This window comes from Poecilia mexicana, unplaced genomic scaffold (assembly GCF_051168715.1).
Source record: "Poecilia mexicana isolate PSO_F unplaced genomic scaffold, ASM5116871v1 scaffold_7, whole genome shotgun sequence".
Taxonomy (NCBI): Eukaryota; Metazoa; Chordata; class Actinopteri; order Cyprinodontiformes; family Poeciliidae; genus Poecilia; species Poecilia mexicana.
In genome coordinates, this window is record NW_028263376.1 from 3,716,806 (window position 1) to 3,740,542 (window position 23,737).

The 23,737-nt window shown below is 39.0% G+C and overlaps 1 protein-coding gene across 1 annotated transcript in view; it reads left to right on the top strand.

The window, feature by feature from the left end:
* plxna1a (plexin A1a) overlaps positions 1-23,737 on the top strand; it is a 311,405-nt gene that overhangs the window by 217,897 nt on the left and 69,771 nt on the right. The window contains exons 12-14 of the mRNA XM_088006887.1: positions 5,551-5,647; positions 13,155-13,378; positions 20,791-20,942. Coding sequence (XP_087863013.1) covers positions 5,551-5,647; positions 13,155-13,378; positions 20,791-20,942 — 473 coding nt within the window. The remainder of the gene's footprint in view (positions 1-5,550; positions 5,648-13,154; positions 13,379-20,790; positions 20,943-23,737) is intronic.

Here is a 23,737-nt window from a genome sequence, read left to right on the forward strand (position 1 = left end):
GCTGTCATTGTGCTTTTTTCCTTTTTACTAGTTTTCCTCGTTCTTCTGGCACTCGACTTTCCCCTTCTGCTAATCCTGACTCTGTTCCTAACACCACTCTTTTTACTTCCTTCTCATCTGCACTGGAGCTATCCTCCATGTTCATCCACACAACTTTCTTGAGGCGTCCTCCTCCCCTTTTTTCTCCTCCTCTCCTCTCACCTCCCTAGGGGGCCCACACTATGAGTTGTCTCAGGTAGATTAATTACATGCAGTGACATAAAGGAGCTGGCCAGAGGCTTCAGTAATGAGTCTGATTACTCATTTCCAGCAGCTCTGGGGGCTCTGGGGAGGGAAGTCAGGACAGTAGGCCAGTAGAGGGTGTCTCAGTACAACTTTAACCTACAGGGCTTCACCAGCACTGGGTTTGACACCACTTTAAGAGCAAAGGTACATTAGAAGTCACTGACCAAAAACTTTGGAACTTAGTAAGAGAATGAGTCACAATTAGAATCTGCAATTCTTTTGTTATTCATTTAAAGGAGCTAGTGTTTTACAGCACAATCAAGTAAATATGTTACTTTCAGTTGTTATATATATATATATATATATATATATATATATATATATATATATATATATATATATATATATATATATATATATATATATATATATAATCTGTTAATTTTTTTTAACAGATATGACTAATAATAATTTTACTTCCTGATTTGATGCCTTGAAATTCGGGGCTCTGTTTCTTTAAAAACTCCTTCTTTTTTTTTCTCTTTCTGAAACTCCACCTTCAGGAAGTCGCCACAACATGGCTCCTGTATTAACCATTTCACTGAGAAGTAGCTCCTATAATGAGTTGATCAGATGTGCAGTTCAACAAGGTTTTTGCTAATTGCTTCTGACTAGTCTGAAGGAGCAGAGTGGGGGAGGAGCTTCTCTGTGAGGTGAAGCTTGGAAACTGCAGCTGTGAGGAGGAGCTGCGCCTTGAAGGTGGAGCTAGGTCCAACCAGGCATTTTACACTGCTGAGGGGTTGCCATGGAGATTAAAGGATTTCTCATACATGAAAGAATCAAAGCAACACTCCAGGTGTGTTTTTGATGAGGGAATAACATTATAACATGATGTAAACATCAAAAATATCAAGTGTACATAATACTGCCCTTAAAGAGAAGCAGCAAAAGCAAATGCGATGGATTAGCAGTGATGCCCAACAACTGATGATATCATCCAGAACATGTTGATAAAAATTAAGCTCTTAGGGTGTTATGCAATTGTCACAGTCAGAGGCATCTTTTGATTGTTTCAAGACTGACTGCTTACTGCAGATCCTTCCTGCCCACACCATGGACCCCTGACTGGTGTCCAAATTTATCACCAGAAGTTGTTAAATCTTAACACATTTCTTTTACATATCTCTTCAGTTTTTGTTGATTTTGATTACTTGAAATTTTAAGTATTGATTAAATAATGGAAATAAATCATAGTACAAATGTCAGAAAAATAATAACATTTGTAGGGTGTCCTAATCGTCTTACATGACACGATCATTGTTTCATAAAAATGAGACATGTTGCTGTTGGATTTTCAACATGACACTTTTAGGGGAGAAAATGTCTCAAATTCAGGAACATTTTATTAAACAAACAAAACTTGACAGAATAAATAAAAATACCTTTACTGTTTTCTCTTTTAATTTGTTCTTCCTTACTTTGCTTCCAATCGTATTTTTTCCCATAATCGAGAGTCTGGAGTGAGACAAAAATAAAATGAAAAACATTATATCAGAGCAACGGAATAGTTTTTGTCATTTGTCTTTAAATGAGAATTTTATTATCCAGTCTTTTTTCAGAAAAAATATATTTTTTGATTGTGACTCTCAACACATGAATGACGTGAAGCTCAAATGAATTTATTCCCGTACATACATGCTAGTTAGCTTGATTGCAAGTAGTTTATTAATTGGATGTAATTGGTGGAGCTCGTCTCATCATTACGTGAGACTGAAGGAAATCACTGAGGCATTTTTTTATGTTCACACAGAAGATAACATGATATTCGGTGAACTCCTAAACAGTAGTTGAAGAAAAAAGGCTGTTGGACTTTTTCTGTGTAAGCAAATGCTTTGGTCCTGTTAACTGAGCACCCTGCCCACGCTTTGGAATCTTATTAGAGTCAAATTTTACATTTCAGAAGGCAGAAAAATATTAATAGTTGAGAAAAAATATCAGTTTATTAATGAAAGACTTGAATGAATGCTCCACTGATTACTTTCCTCAAGTTGCTTCATTCATTTATCAGATAAAATATGACATGAACAGGAAGTGTTTCATTAGGAACACTATCAGTCAGTGGATCCACTTCATTGAATTATCTTTGCAAATATGATGGGGAATTTTTACAAAATCCAGTGCCGATGGTGATGATCCCTACAGAGTGAAAGAAACCATCAAATTTGATATTTGATTTTTTTCACATATTAAATATTATGTAAATTTTAGCTAATTCTCTTTTATGGGGAAACAAAATGACATCAATTTAAAAATGTAAGGTAGCTGTCACATTCAAAACCATCATCAAAATTATATAGAAATTTTAATTTAAATATATATCCATGATCTTTCACCAGCTCAGAACACTTAAAACTAACAATTTTATTATTTCTAAAACATACAAAATTTTGTTAATGTATGACTTTGTCATTTGTTATGTTTTTATACAAATTGTAAACCTGTATATATTATTAATATATACATTTTTGTTGGACAACAAATTGCAATTTCTTGTGTTTTTATTAAAATCTTTATATAACATCCTGCAAATAATAATAATAATAATAATAATAATAATAATAATAAAACAACACCACCAAAAAGTATGAGGGAAGATTTCCTGAGTCAAAACATTCAGATAGAAAACCAGTGGTTAATAGTTTTATCATTTTTTAGTATTCACCAAAATACTAGCATTTCTTCTAGCAAGAAACGCTAACATTAGCAAGAAATGCTAACATTTCTTGCTAATGTTAGCATTAGCAAGAAACACTAACAACACTAAAGTTTCTACTCTTTATCTTCCTGTCATCCCTAAGGAAGTCATTTTCAGTTTTTTAAATAATGTCCTTATCAACAAATTCTTGGTTTCCCCAAAAATGTTGTTTCGTTTCCATGAAGGCTAGCATTTATGCATTTATTGGGTAAATGCTACACCCTCTCAGGACACTTTTATTGTTTTTTGCAATGCCCCAAATATTTCTCTCACACTATCAAAAGTTGAATATACCACTAATATTACTTCACTTTATTTATAAAGAACCAAAGCATTACACAAGAAGAATCCAGTCTAATATTAATGTTAGCTCAATAAAAAAGTGATTATAGCTGCTGTTCGTGTATTTCTAGTTCTGATATGTTCATAAAGGATTCTATTGAGTGGTTTCTAGGCTGCTCTCCACCTTTTCTTATTTCCCCGATTGTGTCTTCCTTTCTCTTCTTGTTCCATCATTAACGTCATTGTCCAACTTTTCCTGTTTGTCCCCACGGAAAGCGAGTGAGACAGCGGGTGACGCTCTGTGTCACAGTGCGGTTTGTTCCGGCATTTTAAACCATGTGACAGCATGAATAAAGCATGATGCGGTGGCCAACAGGGTGGGCAGGGACTGACAGGGGGAACAAGCTCAGCCAGTGTTTTGGTGAAGGCAGACAAGTTGAAACCCTTAAAGTTTAATGGGGGCCGTGCCACAAAGATGGAGGAGTAGAGAAGAAGTAGTGTGTGTGGGGCGGGGGGTCTTGTGGTTTTGCTAGGCTGCTGTACACACAGCACTTGCCAGTGGGATGCAAAAGTGATGCTAATAATGTCAGCAGCCTGCCTTGTGTGTGGAAGGCTGTTGATGGGAAGGGAAGGTCACAATGTACTGGTGGGAAGCTGCTGTATTTGTTGAATCCTTCTCTTAAGAAGCTGTTGACTTCCCAGAATCCTGTGGTTTAATTGGTCTGTGGTCATCTCATCTTCTTCATGTCTCAACAGAGGGCCACACTCCCACAGTGACTCCTCACAATATCTCTCTTTTCTTTGCCACTTCCTTCTCTTCATTGTTACAGCTTCACTCTAACTTTTCTCTTTACTGCCTGTCTTTTTCAGGAATGCCAGACTTTGTTTTAGTTGTTGTATGCACTGGCTTAGAGAAACCAAGAGTCTGAAAATCATGTAGTGAAGTACACATATTGGATTGAGATCTGGGGTCTCATCAAAGGATTCTTACAAAAAGTGTACATATGCCCAATTGGCAAAAAAAGAGAAAAAATTCAGACTTAGAGACACCTAAAGACAGTTATAAAATCAGCTCTCTATCACCTGAAGAACATTTCCAGGATTAGAGGACTAATGTCTCAGCAAGACCTGAACTAAAGATAAATGAATGGAGAAACTCATCCATGCGTTTATCTTTAGTCACATTGATTACAGCAGCAGTGTCTTCACAGGTCTGCCCAACAAATCAGTGGTCCATCAGCAGCTGCTTCAGAACACTGCTGCTTGGGTTCTGACTAAAACCAGGAAGATAGAGAACATCACCCAGTTCTAAAGTCCTTCCACTGAGAGACTAGACTTTAAAATACTGTTAGTAGTTTAGAAATCACTGATTGGCTTACGACCACAGTTCATTAAAGATCTGCTATTGTATCAACCTTCCAGACCTCTCAGGTCTTCTGGTTCTGTTCTGCTCTGCATCCCCAGAACCAGAACCAAACATCCTTTGATTAGTAGATCAATGTTGAGGGGAACATTGTTCAACATATTTGATATATGTTGATGATTTTGATGATGGCGTTTGATAAAATGTAATGTTTATTGCTTGTTGGATAATTTGTGACACTATGGTGTTTTTATGACATAAAGCACTTTGAACCATCTCGTTGATGAAATGTTCTGTTCAAATAAACTTGATATGACTATGAACTGCTTTCTAGAAGTTCAAGTTGTATCAGGAGTTTACGTGTGTGTGTGTGAGTGTGTGTCCCACACGGGATGGTCGAGCTCCATCTACCAAATCCAGTGTGTCAGCGAGCAAATTGGAAATGCCAATTTCACTTTCCTCTGCTCTGCATCTTATCTGTCTTTTTCCCCCTCATCCCACCACTTAGCTTGTGCTTAAATGACTAAAGGACCTTTTCACACACGTCACCATTCAATTTCTGGCTGCCTCCACACCTCTGCTGCGCCCTCATCCTTCCTCCCCTTCTTCTCCTCGTCAACTTCCCGTCTCGTCTCTCCGCATCCTCCGTTTCCATCCGTTTCTGCTTCTCTGAGCCCGTTTGGCCGTAACCCGTATTTTCAGCATATTTATGGAACATGTCTGTTTGGAAGATTTGGATTTATACGTGCGCGTGTTCTTGGGGCTATGTCGCAGGCATCTGCGAAGAGCGGCCCTGGCTGAATCACTATGCAAATGAAACAATTTCTCCCAGAGTTTGCCCAATTTGCATTGCATCCCATCATGAATCACCAATTTCTCTCACACTCTTTGTGTCTGTTTTTATTTATTTATTTTTTGTTTGCAGTATGACTATGAGGGTGGTGGCATCAGCGACCTGCCGGTTGACCTCTCCGTGGTGTGGAACGGGAACTTTGTCATTGACAACCCGTTCAACATTCAAGGTAAGAGAACAGTTCTTGTTCCTACCTTTCCTCTTTTTCTTATTTTTCTTTTTTTTTCCCTCGGTAAAGCACACAACCATTTGTTTGCTCATGATAAAGTTTCTCCGAGCAACATCGGCATGTAAACACTTCCCCTTTCATCGGAACTCTGTAATTTCATGTTTGACAGCCATCAGCAAGAAAGGTGAAAGTATGGCGTTTGTTTAGGAAAATCACTATTCTCGTCTCTGGGGATAAGGGAAGAGCGGAGGGAGTGATTGATGGATGGTGATGATAACAAAAACCCAACACCAAAATTAATAGAGATAGATGTTAGACAGGAAGATAAACAAATAGGGTAAACCAACAGGATGGAGGAAAAAGAGAGCAGCGACGGGTGTGTGACAGGTTGATGAATGCACTGAGTAATGGCAGGGGGTAGATGTGAATAAAAAGGGATGATAAAGGGAAAAAAACAGAAGCAACACAGAGGGATGGTATTTATTATTTTAATCACTATTTGTGCATGAAGTGGAAAACAATTACGAATTGTAAATTCTTCATCAAGTGCAATACATTGGGAGGTGGAAGCTAATGATTTTAGACGTCCCATTACACAAGATAATGCGAGTCTCGCTCTCGACCGTGTCAAACAGTCCCGTTTTCTGAATGCGCGTGGATTAACTAACCGTTTCTAATCTGGTAACTTCTGCTTCTGTTCCCGCCTAAAATGACATGAGGAGATTTTCATCACATTACGCTTGACCTTGTTTTGGTATGATGGTAACAGTTGAGCAGTTTGGTTACAGAATGCATACTCAGCATTCACGGTTCTTTTACAGAGTTGTTCTGTTTTTATTATTTATTGTCACATCTAAGGACAAAAAGGACATTTTCAAATGGTGTTTTCATTTATTGAGGCTATCCAAAGCTAATCATTGTATTTAATTATTGGTTCAGTTCCCCTATCCAACCTCAGACCTGTAGAATCATGACGTGGAACCTGTTTGACAACTTGAAGTAGGCTAAAAAAAATACCTCAACCAGCAGCACATGAATGCCCCTCGCAACCTGAATCTAACCCAATTTATCTTAATTAGGGTCAGAGTTCATCATCCACAATTAGAACGAGACTCAGCAAACAGTGCATCCATAGGCCAGTATGAAACCACTGCTGATCAAAAACAACAAAAGGACTGTCAGACATTTGCTAAAAAAAAAAGAAAGAAAAAACATCCTAATGATCTCAGGAAGTGACAGAAATGGAAAAAAAATACTTTAGGAATTTGTATGTTCCGTTACATCTGCTGTAAAAATAACAGTATTTCAGAAAAAGAACATTAGTCAACCAAGATTGTCCTTTTTTCCTAACATCTTCATGTCTTTACCTTTATCTTCCACTTGTGTTTTTTAATTTCTTTGTATGCCCATTTAGTTCTTACATCCTTCCCACCTTTCTCTTCTACTTTGTGTTGTTTTGCTTTCTTCTCATCCTTGTATTTTTTCTTCCTTTCATTCCTTTATTCCTTGCTTCTGTTCTTCCTTTTTTTCTCTATCTTTTTCTTTACAATTTTTATAGTTTTTTCTTTCTTTTTTTTGTGAACCATTACTTCATTGTCATTTTTTTCCTTTCTTGTGTCATTCCGTGTTTCTTTCCTTCTTTGTGTCAGTCTACCTCCCCCGATCCTCTTCCTTGCTTCAAACCAACCTGTCGATGGACAACCTAACACCACCTCAAATATCTGCCATAAACTCATACTTAAATACAAGTTTTGCATTTTAGACACTTGAAATAAATATATGACTGTGATGTCAGAAAGGTGGAATTAGGAAAAGCAAGGATTTTTAACATAAAAATGTCTGAAAACCCTCTAAATATGTATTGTGTTCGCATTCATGCAGATTGTTGTGTTGAAATAAAAGGAAATGTTTTAAGTGGGCCTAGTATGAACTAATTTAGTATTAAGAAATACCAAAGTTTAAAACTTTTAAAATTTTGTTAACCTGCACAAATGCTTTATGAAGCTCCCAAATAAAATTTGTGAGGAAGCACTTTCCTTCTTCTGCATGGAGCATAGAGTAAACACCACCAGTCAGCTGGCTAAAAGAAACCTATTACACTTTTTTGTTTCAGCAAGAAAGATACACAAGTCTTTGGGAAATCACCCGAGAGGGAAAAACCGACTGTTATGATAAATAAATAAAATAAACTGTAAATAAACACCACCAGTGCTGGCTGTTATTAAGGTAACACACACAGACACACATAGATTCATTAATTGACATGCAACTAGCTTGATAGATCGATACACAGCTAGTTAGCTTGACAGCTAGTTATAAAGACAACTAGACAGACAGCTAGCTAGGTTGATAGAATAGCTAGCTATGTTGACAGACACTAGTGAAACAGACAAATAGACAGAGATAGACAGATCTAGAAAGACAGCTAGCTATCCTAATAGGGAAAGAGACAGACAGATGTTTATGTTTATTTGACTTTCCATTGTGGTTCATACCTGCAATGGCATCAGCAGACCAGTGAGTGACAGTAGGACTTTGAGTGTGACACCCCCTAAAAAGGGGGTGTCACACTTTTTAGCGAAACCTAAAACACGGTTTTAGCGAAACCTTGTTGGTCTGGAGGCCCCAGGAAAACTAGAGTTCACAGAAAGAATAGAATTTTCCCCTTTAAATATTCACTCTTTTCTTTGGTAGGAACATCCGTTTTCCAAAATATGTCAATGGAATATATGAAAGTCTCAGAAATGCACTCATAAAAAGTGATGACTTTAGCATTCAGGGCAAAGATAATCTATAAAAAACATTTTGATCACTTCCATTCATGAGTGAGATTTCCCTTTTTGTTCCATGCTGTACAGCATTCTGAGTTAAACCAAGACCTTACAAGAGGCACTGTGACATACGAGTGCGAGAGTCTGATGTCACAGTCCCTCTGTGATGTCACAGTCCCTCTGTGATGTCACAGTCCCTCGGTGGTGTCACAGTCCCTCTGTGGTGTCACAGTCCCTCTGTGATGTCACAGTCCCTCGGTGGTGTCACAGTCCCTCTGTGATGTCACAGTGCATCTGTGGTGTCACAGTCTCTCTGTGATGTCACACTCCCTCTGTGGTGTCACAGTCCCTCGGTGGTGTCACAGTCCCTCGGTGGTGTCACAGTCCCTCGGTGATGTCACAGTCCCTCGGTGGTGTCACAGTCCCTCTGTGGTGTCACAGTCCCTCTGTGATGTCACAGTCCCTCTGTGATGTCACAGTCCCTCGGTGGTGTCACAGTCCCTCTGTAATGTCACAGTGCATCTGTGATGTCACAGTCCCTCTGTGGTGTCACAGTCTCTCTGTGATGTCACACTCCCTCTGTGGTGTCACAGTCTCTCTGTGGTGTCACAGTCCCTCGGTGGTGTCACAGTGCATCTGTGATGTCACAGTCCCTCTGTGGTGTCACAGTCTCTCTGTGGTGTCACAGTGCCTCTGTGGTGTCACAGTCCCTCTGTGATGTCACAGTCCCTCTGTGGTGTCACAGTCCCTCTGTGATGTCACAGTCCCTCTGTGGTGTCACAGTCCCTCTGTGGTGTCACAGTCCCTCTGTGGTGTCACAGTGCCTCTGTGGTGTCACAGTCCCTCTGTGATGTCACAGTCCCTCTGTGATGTCACAGTGCCTCTGTGGTGTCACAGTCCCTCTGTGGTGTCACTGTGCCTCTGTGATGTCACAGTGCCTCTGTGGTGTCACAGTCCCTCTGTGATGTCACAGTCCCTCTGTGGTGTCACAGTCTCTCTGTGGTGTCACAGTCCCTCTGTGATGTCACAGTCCCTCTGTGGTGTCACAGTCTCTCTGTGGTGTCACAGTCCCTCTGTGATGTCACTGTGCCTCTGTGGTGTCACAGTCCCTCTGTGATGTCACAGTCCCTCTGTGATGTCACAGTCCCTCTGTGGTGTCACAGTCCCTCGGTGGTGTCACAGTCCCTCTGTGATGTCACAGTGCCTCTGTGGTGTCACAGTCCCTCTCTGGTGTCACTGTGCCTCTGTGATGTCACAGTGCCTCTGTGGTGTCACAGTCCCTCTGTGATGTCACAGTGCCTCTGTGGTGTCACAGTCCCTCGGTGGTGTCACAGTCCCTCTATGGTGTCACAGTCCCTCGGTGATGTCACAGTCCCTCTGTGGTGTCACAGTCCCTCTGTGGTGTCACAGTCCCTCTGTGATGTCACAGTCCCTCTGTGATGTCACAGTGCCTCTGTGATGTCACTGTGCCTCTGTGATGTCACAGTCCCTCTGTGATGTCACAGTGCCACTGTGACGTCACAGTGCCACTGTGACGTCACAGTGCCACTGTGATGTCACAGTGCCACTGTGATGTCACTGTCTCGTAATCTGTTGTCACAGTGTAATGTTGCTTGTGTCTTTACAATATGAAGTTTTTAAAGGACCAGTCTTTTTGCTTCTTTGCCATGTTCAACCATTATGGCTTTACTTGTTTTGGTACAAAATGACACATTTTGACATGGGATGATTCACACCAACAACGGGTCAATCCATACCTTCCAGTGTTTTCCCTCTCAGAGGGGAGACTGTGTTCTGATGAGTTCAGGGTCTAAAGCAGAACTTGTTGAACGTGTCAAAGAGAGCATAATATGTTGGGTGATTTAATAAAAACACCAGAATGTACTTTATGGATTTTTACACGAAGTGTTTCAACTTTGTCTGATTTTTTTTAATCACTTTTGTCAGACTGTCACTACAATTTGACCCCTATCTGACCCCAGTCTGACTCCTTCATCACTTCCTTCCTCAGTCCTATCAGTGTCAGCCTCTCTCCCAAACTCCTCAAGGTCTCTTACATTTCCATCCATTGTCCAGATTCCTTCTTCAGTTTATTTTGTTTCTATTACAATTATCAAAACTGTTACATTACACCAATAAATATATGCTTCATATTTAGAAAGGCTTACAAGTCAAATTCAATTTAAATAATATATTTAAACAAAATTAGGGAACATTCAATATTGCATTTTTTTTATTGTTTTTGTTTTACAGCTGAAGCCAGAAGTTTACATAGATCTGTACAATCAAGTTTATATATTAGAGAAAGGCACAGGATCGTACAACAGCATCATAAGTTCAGTATAGATGTGAATGCAGTCAGATATTAATAAAACAATAACTAAGCATTGGAATAACAATTGTAATAATTTTTGTTTCACTCAAATTTATTATAAAACTTTTCATAGATGAACTGCAGTGCTGGTCACTGACGGTTACATAGAATAAAAAATATTGTCTAGTTAGTACAAAAAAAGGTTTTCCATTGCTTAAATCTTGGACTCTTTAATACAGGTGTGCTGCTGCTGGCCAGATGACAGGCAGAGGATTGGATACAAAGAGTTAGTGGAATATGTCAAAGTCTTAGAAATACACTCATAAAAAGTGATGGCTTTAGCATCCAGGGCAAAGATAATCTATAAAAAAATATTGTGATCACTTCCATACATGAGTGAGACAGGGTGTCCTTTGAGTTATGTGTAGTCATCTTCTCATGCTAAGCACAACATTTGAAATTGTGGCCCAATTTCAAATGTGTTATTGTCATTTTTTCAGACCATAAAACATTTTTCCACTGGCTTTTAGAAGATTACAGCAGAGGTTGAATGTCTTTTGTGGGAGAAAAGGACTTCTGTCTTCCTTTTGATCTTTGCAATTGCATAAAGCAAAGTATTTATCTAAAGGCCTGCACACTTATTCAACCAGGTTATTGTACCTTCTTTTTATCTTTTGCATATTTCCTCCATTAAGATTCTTCCTAACATAATCCCTCGGCTTTGTTACAACACACAACTGATATTTTGCAATGAGCTCGGTTCACACCGGTAAGTTCTGAGGAGTTAAACAGGAGATTAGAAGAGATTATTTTTCTTTCTAAACCTTCACATTTTCCCCATTGTGATGATTAAAATTCAATGCAGTAATTAATGTTAAAAGTTTAATAATCTTTGAAAATATGCTTTATGAAATTGTACTCAGTCATACAAATCTCATAAAGAGCCTTTCCTCTTTTCTCCTCCCCCTCTCTCCATCCTCTGTTAATCCCTCCTCACTCCATCCTCGTCTCTTTTTTTCTCCCGAATCAGAGCTGCGTTATCCGTTTCGGGGGAGAGCTGCTCAGAGCCAGCCCAGCTTTGCCCCGGTGTAAAGTGGAGATGTTAATGTTAATTAAATCATTCATTTGGTCCAGATTAATTAGTGTCGCACTACTTTTAAGCCGAGCCGTCGCTAATCAGATTAGGGCCAAGCTGAGGGCCGAGGCAGGCAGATGGATACGGGAGAAGCCTGCTTTGAAGTCCGACCGCCGTACGTCTGCTGAAGAGGAGGATGGAGATTCATTTTTTCTTTTTTTTTCCATCTTAACCTCAGATCTTTTTATATGCTGCGATGGTAAAGAAGGGAAAAAAAAATCTGCCTGCAGGTGCTGGCAATGTTGCGTTAACTGAGATAATTATGATTCCAATTAGCAGATTATACATAAATCAGAAATCCTAAGCATTCACTGGTAGTTTTTGCTGCTTGTTTGCATGTGTCTCTCTCCACGCTTTGCCCTGCTGGTTACTCATTCCTCATCTGAGGTCTCTCTGTCTGGTTTTTCTTCTTACTTTTTATGCCTCCAACTCCTCTGATTCTCTGGGCCTTGGAGGGAGTCGCATCACATTTGAATTCATAACAATCCTGGTTGCTGTTTTGTTAACAAGTGGAGCTAAAATTTGTCCTCCTCTTCCCGGCTTCCTTTCATCTCCCACTCGGCTCCTAAGGTGCTAGAGGTTTATTTTATTTATTATCTATTTATTCATTCATTTTGTACTTTTAATGACTTTTCTCCAGTCTGCCGTGTTGGCGCGGTTTCTAATTTAATTTAACTTTTTTGAATGCAACTAATCATCAATCCCCTGTTGGCATTAGCAGACATTACCTGTTGAATTAATTTTGCTGGTGTTCCTCCAGGTGACTCTTCTTTTTTAACATGACTTTTTTATCAGTAGAAACAGAACTTAGTTCTTGTTTTAGCCTCAGAGTGGTAATCATTAACTAAACATATGTTTACACTTTTTTGCAACTCAGCAAATTCATATGTTCTGAGTTTATCAAAATATTCAAAACATAATTTCATCTTCTTGAAAATGGACATAAAAGGCTCTTTAAATTGTTCCATATACATATAGTGTGTGCCATTTTTTTAATCAAAATTTAGTACACATTGAGACAATTTGCTATTTTTGAGAGGCAGTCTGTCTTTAAAAAGCAGGTAACCTGTGCAGATTAATTCTCTCATTCATGTAAATGTATATCACAGCTAGGCAATGTTAGCCAAATGTAGCACACACTGATTGGTACATCAACAGAAGCTCAGAAAATTCCCTTAACTTCTTTAAGCCTGTTTCAAACCAACTCCTGTGACGTCTCCTGTTTAAAAGCTCATTCTGTACAGATGCTACATTTCAGTCAATTTTTTCTGTCTCTCTCTCATGCAGCCCACCTGTACAAGTGTAGGGCGTTACGGGACAGCTGTGGGATGTGCCTGAAGGCTGACCCCAGGTTTGAATGCGGTTGGTGTGTCCAAGATAAAAAGTGCTCCCTGCGGCAGGAGTGTACGGGCGGTGGAAACTCCAACCTGCCGCTTCAGCTGGCCGAAGGTGGGGGGTGGATGCACGCCACATCTGGAAACAGCCGTTGCACTCACCCCAAGATCACCAAGGTAAGGGAGTGTGGGTGTTTGCATATGTTTCTCATGGCTGCATTCGAGGAAGATAGCAAGCAATGTAATTTGACAAGTCTTCTTATGTATATGAGCATTCAAGAGGATGGTGGAGGTTGTTTCATTTCTAGGTGTGAATTATTAATAGTAGTATGAGTGACTCATGTTTTAGATGCTTCAGCACAATGTCAATTTAGGTAGTCTTTCTAAAATGCCATTCATTCATATCATGTGCTAATTCAACGCTGTGTGGTGTGTATTATTTGTAATATTTGCAAAACACTGCTGCCACCGGCTGTGTCCTGGTGAACACCTGGGGTGCATTCACACCAGTCCTGCTTATTCTTCTTTAATCAAACTCTAGTTCACTTGCCTAGAATGTCCGGTTCGTTTGGAGATGTATCAATACAGACTCTGATTCAGACCAAAAAAGTGATCTCTGGATCCCGTAGATCCTAGATCTTGGTTCAGTTGAAAAAATTTGCTGCCAAATGGACACTGTTAACAACTCATGTTTTAAAACCTTTCTACCCCTTCATCTCCCGCTCTCATCCTGCAAATTCTGACCATTTTGTCCTAAAGCCGGTGGCTTCAATAAATCTAAGTTTTAATAACAAAAGCTCTTAAAATGTTTTGAACCAGTGAGCTGCCCAGTCCACTTTAATGAGAGAATGAATACAACTAATCCAGGCTCAACTAAAACTGGATATTTTGTAGACCTTTATGGAGAGAGAAAACAGAAGAATCAGGCATCAAGTCATGTTCGTACAAACAAACAGCAGCATGAAGGCCAAGGAACAGAGAAGTTACTTCATGCAGGGTGAGGTTAAGGGACACAGCGGACATGTGGAAGAAGGTGCCTGGCTCAGATGAGACCAAAACAGAACTGGGTCTGCATACAAAATAACTTGTGGCAAAAACATCACATTACTCACCATTCTCACAGATAAACATGGTAGTGGCTCTAGGTGTGCATTCACATCACCCTGAATACACATCTAGGGCTTCGTTTTGGTCTGCTTTAATCAATCTCTAGTTCATTTGCCTAGAAAGTCCGGTTCATTTGGGAAATGTGAATGTCTGTTCTGGAACAAAAAGGAAATCTCTGCTCCACCTACAAACCTCTGTTTCGGTTTGGTTGGATTGAACTCTGATGTGGTTTGAATGAATATGTGAACACCAAGCAGACAGGAGCAGGAAGCAGATTATAGCGCAGGACATTCTGGGTAAATACAACCTTAACAAATATGTAAGTACAGCTCTAATGGGTGAATTGGCTCATTATCTTTAGCTAAAGACAAAAGAAAAATTCTACAACAGCTAACATCTGATGTCACTTCATTTCTGTTTACATCTCATGAAGGAGGAAGATGAGCTGTGTATCTTCTTCAGAGGTCTTCATGCTCAGGTTTGGTTGCTTTGACTCAATGCAGTGTGAAGTGAACCACACCAACTGAACATGTAACGAATGATGCCACTTTGGTCCCTAATTGATCAGAATTGAAACCAGAAGTTTTCATACAACGACAAAAAAAGAAAATAGAAAAGACATGCACCTTTTTTCTCACTGTCTTCTCTTGTTTTGGGTCAGTTAGAATTAGCAAAATTATTTCTATCTGCTAAATGCCCCAATAATAAGTGTGAGAATAAGTCAGAGATTTCTTTAATAATGTATTCAAAATCAGAAGTTTACATACATGTCCTCAGTATTTCAGTAGTTGTTAGCATTGCCTTTGATCTGTACAACTTGGGTCAAGCATTTTGGGTTTCCTTCTTTAAAGCTTCTCATAGTAGTTTGCTGGAGTTCTGGCCCATTCTGAGTCAGGTTTGTAAGCCTCCTCTCTCACTCCCTGATGCCCTCTGCTATCTTTCCGTAAATCCTCTAGAGGGTTTTGGAATGGCCATGCCACAAAACATTAACTTTATTGTTGTAGCCACTTTGGCTGTACGCTTAGCGTCATTGATAACTTGGAAGATCTCTCAAATGCCATCAACCAGCTACTGCTAAAATACACAATTCTGTTAACAATGGCTCCTCTTCTGAAAATCTAAAATCCACTGCAAAGAAAAGCTTCCCATCTGTTTCTGAGTACCACATCTCCGTCTTGTTGGCTCATGAAGACTGTAATGTCACCTGTGGAGATCCAAGGCTTGGGAATCTTGAAAGGACGTTGCATCAGCTCCCTTTGTTGAAGTCCCTGTGGTCACAAAAGCCCTACGTGTCCTGAACCCAGAATGAAAGCTGCTCTATTTTAATGTGCTGCTATTATAACACTCATATTAGTTGGGACCTTGTGCCTGCCCTTGGCACAGATTACACGCGGTTACATCAAACTGCTCCTCTGGAGGCAGTCTCATGAAAAACTTTGTTTGGGTTTGATTCCATTTTTTATTTTTTATTTTAACTGTCTTTCATGTGTGTTTTTGTGCAACACTCCTGGAACTCAGGTTTATTGAAGCCTTTCTTTTTTCTTTCTTTGTGTTTGTGGATTGTTTTCATCCATGCCTTTGTCCCTGTTATGACTTTCAGTATGGATTTATAGAAGAACACAAAAAGAAGTCGAAATGAGAAAAAACTTTACTGGCCATCACATGTCTGTGGGTGATTCCCTCTGTAGCACTCTTCTTCATAACTTCAATATCACAATTTCTCACGGTATGATAAGTTATCTATTTAATGGACTCAATTATGGATGAAATCTCACTATCCATTTTAGCCTGGTTTGGGGTCCAGGCTAAATTTGGTATGATTAGTCAGTTAATCTGTTTTGGGCCTACGTTGTTTAAGTGAAGTTTTGGTCAAACTACTTTAATGCGATAAGACTAAGAGTTCACTGTAACGACCATAAGTCTTCTATATCTTGTTGAACTGAAAATAAAAAACTGGGAAAAAACTGGACTGTAGAAAAATCTACAGTCCAGTTTGCAACAATCTACTTGCATATGCATAGGTTAATGCTAGCCTAGCTATTCTCCATTTTAATTTGACTCAATGAAGTCAGATCATAATTGTGGTACAACAAAACTTAAAGAAAGATTTGTTTTGCAGAAAAGTTGGTTTGAATTCCATACATGCTAATGGCCAGTGTTTCAGCTGTTCTCTGTGCAGCACACTCTCTCCTATGAATGTGATTCTAAAGGGAGAAAAATCCAGATTTGGATGACCTACAGTACAGTATATAGAGTAAATATGGAATCTATTATAGGTTCTGTATCTCGTGTCCCTCCTCTCTGTGGTCCACTCTCAGATAATGGTGGAAATCCCTTTAAAAGCATGGTGGTTATTTCTCTTCCTGTGTTGCCTGCCTGTCTGAGGCGCTTCCAGTGTTTATGTGTCCCAGGGCTCGGTGGCTAGCTGATGTTGTGTTTTGTGGTGTCACAGCGTCTTCCTTACAAACCCATCTGGAGACCCCATTTCCACACCCCGACATCTGTTGTCCATATTTGTACCCTGGAGCGTGATGGCTACTCGCTCTGGTCAGTGTTTACCAGCTATTGTATTTGTGGAACCGGAGTGCTGAGGCTCTGCTGGCGCCTGAGGTTCCAAAGTGAGTCAGCTTCCAAATACTGGGGCAGAATTTTCCACCACGATTCCCCTTGCCTGAGCCTTGGTATTTTCACTTAGTTCCCTCCATTCTCTGTGGTTTTTTTGTTTGTTTTTCATGGAAAGAATCCATTTTTTTGTACCTTGATCATCATCATCATTATCATCATTCAGTCATTGCTAGGCATATTTATCATATGCTGAGCAGAATGGACACTTTATCTGTCCATTTTCTACCTCTATTGACTCCTGCATGGGTTTGTAGTGTAATGTTGCCAAAGGTAATATTTTCTTTTCTTTTCTCCTCAAGAGAGAAGCTTTTACAGTGAGGTTTTTCAGCTCTTGTAAAATTCACTCAATAACTGGCTGTTCATATTCGTTTTTAAAGGCCTGTGTATCCATATGTGGTGTTTCTGTTCTTTTTATGTGATTATAGCCTGATTTGAAAGGGAACTGAAGCTATAAGCTATAAGTTTGTTGAAACATGAGATTATTCTCTCGTTTACATCAGTAGTGCCTCCAGAAACCTAGTAGCCAGACCAGACAGAAATTTAAATTTTATGATATATAAATTTACATATATATTGATTTACACACACACACATGCACGCACACACACCTACACACACACACACACACATGCACACACACATACGCATATATATATATATATATATATATATATATATATATATATATATATATATATATATATATTCGGACTAGAGAAGTGTGGTCGGATGGTTACAAAGAGAGGGAAGGTCGTCCACACATAAGGGGTCTCACTCCCAGAAGGAACAATAGCAGACATAGGGCACAGCTACAAGTACCTGGGAATGCCACAAGCAAATGGCAACCTCGATGAGGTCACAAGGAAAGGAGCCTCCAACGAATAAGGCAAGTCCTGAGAAGTCACCTCAATGGCAAGAACAAGATCCGTGCAATAAACAGCTATGCTTTACCAGTAATCAGATACCCTGCAGGAATAATTAGCTGGCCAATGGAGGAGATAAAGACCATGGATGTTAAGACTCGGAAGTTACTAACCAGGCATGGAGGGTTCCACCCCAAATCCAGCACCCTGAGACTGTACACAAGCCGTAAGGAAGGAGGCAGAGGACTAGTGAGTGTGAGAGCCACTGTCCAGGATGAAACATCCAAGATCCAATACATCAAGGACAAAGCCTCAGCAGACAGTGTGCTCAGTGAATGTCTCAGGCAATGGGGAACAGAGGACGAGGTGCTTGAGGTACCATCATGGGAGGACAAGCCCCTACATGGGATGTACCACTGACAAATAACTGAAGTGGCTGATATCAGGAAATCCTATCAATGGCTGGAAAAAGCTGGACTCAAGGACAGCACAGAGGCCCTCATCCTGGTCGCCCAGGAACAGGTCCTAAACACCAGAGCAATAGAGGCTCAGATCTACCACACCAGACAAGACCCAAGGTGTAGGTTGTGCAAGGAGGCCCCTGAGACAGTCCAGCACATAACAGCAGGGTGCAAGATGCTGGCAGGGAAAGCGTACATGGAACGACATAACCAAGTGGCGGGCATAGTGTACAGGAACATCTGTGCAGAATATGGACTGGAAGCCCCGAGGTCAAAGTGGGGAACACCCCCAAAGGTGGTGGAGAATGACCAAGCTAAGATCCTGTGGGACTTCCAGATCCAGACAGACAAAATGGTAATGGCGAACCAACCGGACATTGTGGTGGTGGATAAACAACAGAGGAAACAGTTGTAGTGGATGTAGCAATACCAAGGAATTGCAAAATCAGGAAAAAGGAGCACGAGAAACTGGAGAAATACCAGGGCCTCAGAGAGGAACTGGAGAAGGCCTGGAAGGTGAAGATCACAGTGGTGCCTGTGGTCATCGGGGCCCGCAGGGCAGTCACCCCCAAACTGGAGCAGTGGCTCAAACAGATCCCAGGAACAACATCAGACATCTCAGTCCAGACATGTGCAGTTCTAGGCACAGCCAAGATACTGGAGGAGAACCTCAAGCTCCCAGGCCTCTGGTAGAGGACCCGAGCTCAGAGGATGAAAGAGACCACCCGCGAAGGGTGAGAAGGGAATGCTATGTTTTAAAGACTGAAAAAAAAACCCAGATAAATATCTTTCTCTCTTCACATTTCAGGATTGGAACATGCTATTGGTTTTCTCATTAAAACAAAGGTTTTCTTAAATAAAATGTATTTTTCCAACTTTTTTAATTTAAGGTTATTCTATTGTATAATTTTTATTTTATATTACTTATTACTTTATTTATATTACTTTTTTTTCTGATTTGAATTTTTTAATTTGAAAAAATGTTTTTTTTTTTTTTCTTTTTCTTTAGTGGCCCTAATTCTGCTCTGTACTTCTGAATATCTGACACTATACATTTAAAATATAAATATATTATCATAGAAATGAATTTAAATTTAAATTGTACCTTATTTATATTAAATAATTTCATTCCTCTGTACAGAACTTGCCTTTTGCTTCTAAACAAGGCAATTAACCTCCAGCTGCTGCAGATGGTTTGTTGAAGAGCCAACATTGCACGACTCGTTTTTTCTCATTTTGGATCTCAGCTGGCTTTTTCTGCTCAAATCTTCACAAGTTTCTCTTTGGAGAAACGAATTTCAGCCCATGGTTCTCCAGCTCTGAGGGTTGGTTTTCTCGGAGTCTAAAAAGGATTCTATGCTGCTCGTTGCAGAGCCTGCTCAGCCAAGTACGGCAGCAGAACAGGGCACTGGGACGATTACACATAATTACCTCATAATGCTCGTTAGGGGCTGGGTTTGTGCACGTAGGTTCTTGCAGAAATTGTGTGTTTGTGCGTGTTCGTTACAAGGGACGTTCATCAGTCACCATATTTGTTTTGTCACACCACACCTGTCCCTGTTACGCACCATAATCTGGCTAAATAAATCACATTATGGTCCGCCGATACAACTGAGCGCCGTGCCGCCACAGCCCTGTCGATGAAGCCAAGGCGCTGTAATAAGTTTCAATCAAACCGAGATGACGGCAGTTTGATTCTGTGTGTTGGTGAACCCTTTTTTTTTAAATTTTGCACTTTCTGTGCCGCCTTGTTTTTGTTTTTTTGCTGTCAAAAGGTGATTTTTCTTCATTAAAAGCAGTGTGTGCCTACAGTATCTGATGCTTTGCCAGTTTTGTTTGTTTGAGTGAAAAAGAACTGTTCAAAATGTGCATTCAGTTCCTCCATAACTAAAGCTGCACTGATCCTATATTAATATCTGTATCGGTCCCAGTATTGACAAAATTTCTAGATTGGGTATTGGTCATAATATTCCCAGTCCATAAGCGCATATCTATTCAGTCTAATTCTATGCATTCTGCTGGAAGCGGTGTCATGTTTTATTATGTATTTTATATTATTTTTAGAATTCCTAAATGTTTTTTCTGAACCATTTGAAATAGTTTGTTCCAGTTTATTTTTTACATGTTTGACTAAGATAGTCAGCCTGTTGTTTTTGTCAGTTTCAGTCTCTTTATTTCATTAACAATGGCTGCTGAACTCCTAATTTCACTGATTGATCAAATTAAAGCTGTTTTTATATGTTTGATCAAGCTTGTGAAGCTATTGGCGTACCTCAGTGTGCTGTACTGCTGCAGTTATCAAATAAATTTGTAATTCTGTAGATTTATGTTTGTGTTTCAAAAAAAAAGAAAAAAAAAAAAAAGATTTAAGTCAGTTTAAGACAGTTTTTTGTACCAGATTGGCCTTGACCGATACCAAACCTCAGATATTTATATCGGAATCAGAAGTGAAAAAATGGACTGGTGCATCCTTACCCATAACCTCCTCCTTCATTCTTTCTCGTGTCTCTCTCATACCTCTCTGTTGATCTAGTTGTTCCCAGAAACCGGACCTCGTCAAGGGGGTACCAGGTTGACGATCTGGGGGGAAAACCTGGGCCTACAGTTCCGAGACATCCAGATGGGAGTGGTCTTGGGAAAGGTGCCCTGCGTGCCCATCGAACAGGAGTATGTCAGCGCTGAGAGGCAAGTCAGAGAACCTCAAGTGTGACTGGATGTCACTGAATGGGAATCATCAGTCTATATGACACAATTTACTCTCCTATGCTGATGATACTCAGCTCTATTTGTCACACAGTCCTGATAAATCCAAAGATACCCAAAACTATTTCTTTACCACTTTTTTAGTAAATACATTAGGATAAACAATATCCAGTAATCTGGTGGCTATTTACAGCCCTTGAAATGATTTTGTGCCTCCCCTGATTACAGTTAAAGGACAATATAGATTTGGACTGCCTGTTTTATGCAGTTACAGACTGTTTAAAATTATAATTAAAATCCTCCTGAAGTGTAAAACTACGTAATTTAGTTAAGTATGTTTCTATTATTAATCACTTTTTTTTTGCCTTCACTGTAATTTAATAGCATATATGTCCCCAACCATTCAATGACTTTTACTCAACTTCAGACTTTGACACATCTATCCATTAAACTTAGCTAAATACACCAGGGGAAAAGAGTGAGCCATGACCAGTTCTTGTTGCTGAGCTACAAGATATTTTTACTGGACAAAAGCAAAAGACAACCCAAACAAATAAGTTATGATATAACTTTTTTGGGTGTGGGTTGCATATGACTTAGAGATTACATTTCTTCAACGATCAGATTACTTTGTTCATTAGATTAAAATATTGCATCTTTATTTCTGTATTTTCTTCTGCTAAAAGAGTGCTTAGCAATGTTGGCCACTATAGCAAATGTTTTGGACACCTCTTGGTGTATATAAAATGGCTAGAGCAGATCACAGTGATAATTATGTAATTGTGTGCACAGTTTTTAACCTGTAACTACCAATTAATTAAAATCTTAACAGTTGTTAAAAAAATAAAACTTGTAAAACAAGAACATACACTATCTCACAAAATATTTGCATCATTAAATATGTTTTCACCTTATTTCACATTAAAACCTCTCACCATAATGTGTGTTATTTCTATATTATATTATGACATATGATCTGACAGAAAAGCGACACAAATTTTTCAAAATACCTTAAAAAAATAGTTAAAATATTTGACAAACTCCTTTCACCCAAATAATTTAGTGATTCTTGAGAATAGGGACAAAATGGGTTTTAATTTTCCCATAATTTTTTTTTGTTATTTCTCAACCGTATGTATGCAAATATGACAAATAATGTTTAGGAAATGTAAATATGCTAAGGTGCAGGCTCCCAGTTTTTTAAATTATATTTTTTATCGACCTGACCTAGAAAGCTGTCATCACCATCTGACAAAAATAAATAAAAAATCATTTTTAATGACCCTATTAGTGATATTTTTACTCATTTTACAGACAAATGCTTCTCAAGAAACAAAAGAAATATTATTTAAAACCAAAAACAACAAAAAGTCCATCTGACGGAGTTGACAGTGCATGACGGAGTTGACACAGAGCTGAAGGTGGTGACAAACTAGTGAATAAAATGAAAAACTTGATACATGTGAAGTAATGCAATTTATGTAAAATACATTAAAATGAATTAACTGCACATTTAAGTGAGATTTGACAACAATTTCACTGAAAGAGTCACAAAAACTCTGATGGAGTTGACATCTTACGGAGTTGACAAAAAGCCAAACTGCCTCAATTTATATGATGTTATTCTGAAGGAGGCCATATTGTAGCTCGTCAGGTCCATGAAATCTTTACATTATACCAAAATTAAGCTTTTTTTTCACAAAATTTTGTCAAAGTTTTGTAAATTGTCAGTTATGGAGTTGACACATCATGGTTGTGACAAACAACTTAGGAATAAAACAGAAGAAAAAACTAAAGAATAACTTAAGCTAACCAGAGCTAACTAGCCCTCCTAGCAAAGGAAGAGAAAAGACGACGTCATGGGGTCCTCAGAAGTTCTGGTGCCCCCCAATAATGCCTGATTTTTTTACATTCTTTTCATTTCTGACGGTGTTGACAAAAACTAAGGACAAATTTCAACGGAGTTGGAAAATATATAAAAATGATTTTTAATTCAATTTATTGATACCTCTATAATTATTTATATGACTACTTATACTTAATTGTCACAATATATAATTTTAGTATTTCTTTAATTATTTTAAACTATTATAATGTATTGAGTTCTGCTCCTGGACAAGGGATTTTACAGGCATCATCCACCGACTACAATGTTTAAAATAAAAAAATATTCAGCAAATACCAGGAAAATATACATTGTTGTGCTCACATGACTCAGGTTAGTTGAGTCAGATATTTGAAAAAATTATATTTTGTGTATATTTTATTCAAATTTTGTGCTTTATCCATAGGACCTGTTTTGTCCCTATTCTCAAGAATCACTGGTATTCATATTCAGCTGTGTGAAATCGAATCTCACTGTAAATCCAGTTTTCTGTGAAGGTTTGTTTCAGGATCTTGTTGTTGTGCACAAACAGCATCATGAAGACAAAGGAATTCTTCTCATTTCAATTCAGTGTTGAGAAAAATTAGTTCAAAATAGCCTTGAGGCATTCAGGGGACTCAACACGTGTCTATATTTAAGCTTTTGATAGATTATGCAAACTTTTTCATATCATGTTATACATCAAAGTGCTATGTGTGGATGAAAACTGACACCAGACACTGTGAGACATGGTGGTGGCAGCATCATGCTGTGGGGATGCTTTAAAAAAACAAAACGATAAATAAAAAACAGGAACCTTCACTTTCCAGCAGGATGACACTAACAATAATGTTGACATCAGTGCTTTAGAATAAAGACTATTCATATTGTTAGGCTGGTTCCAGGAAGACTG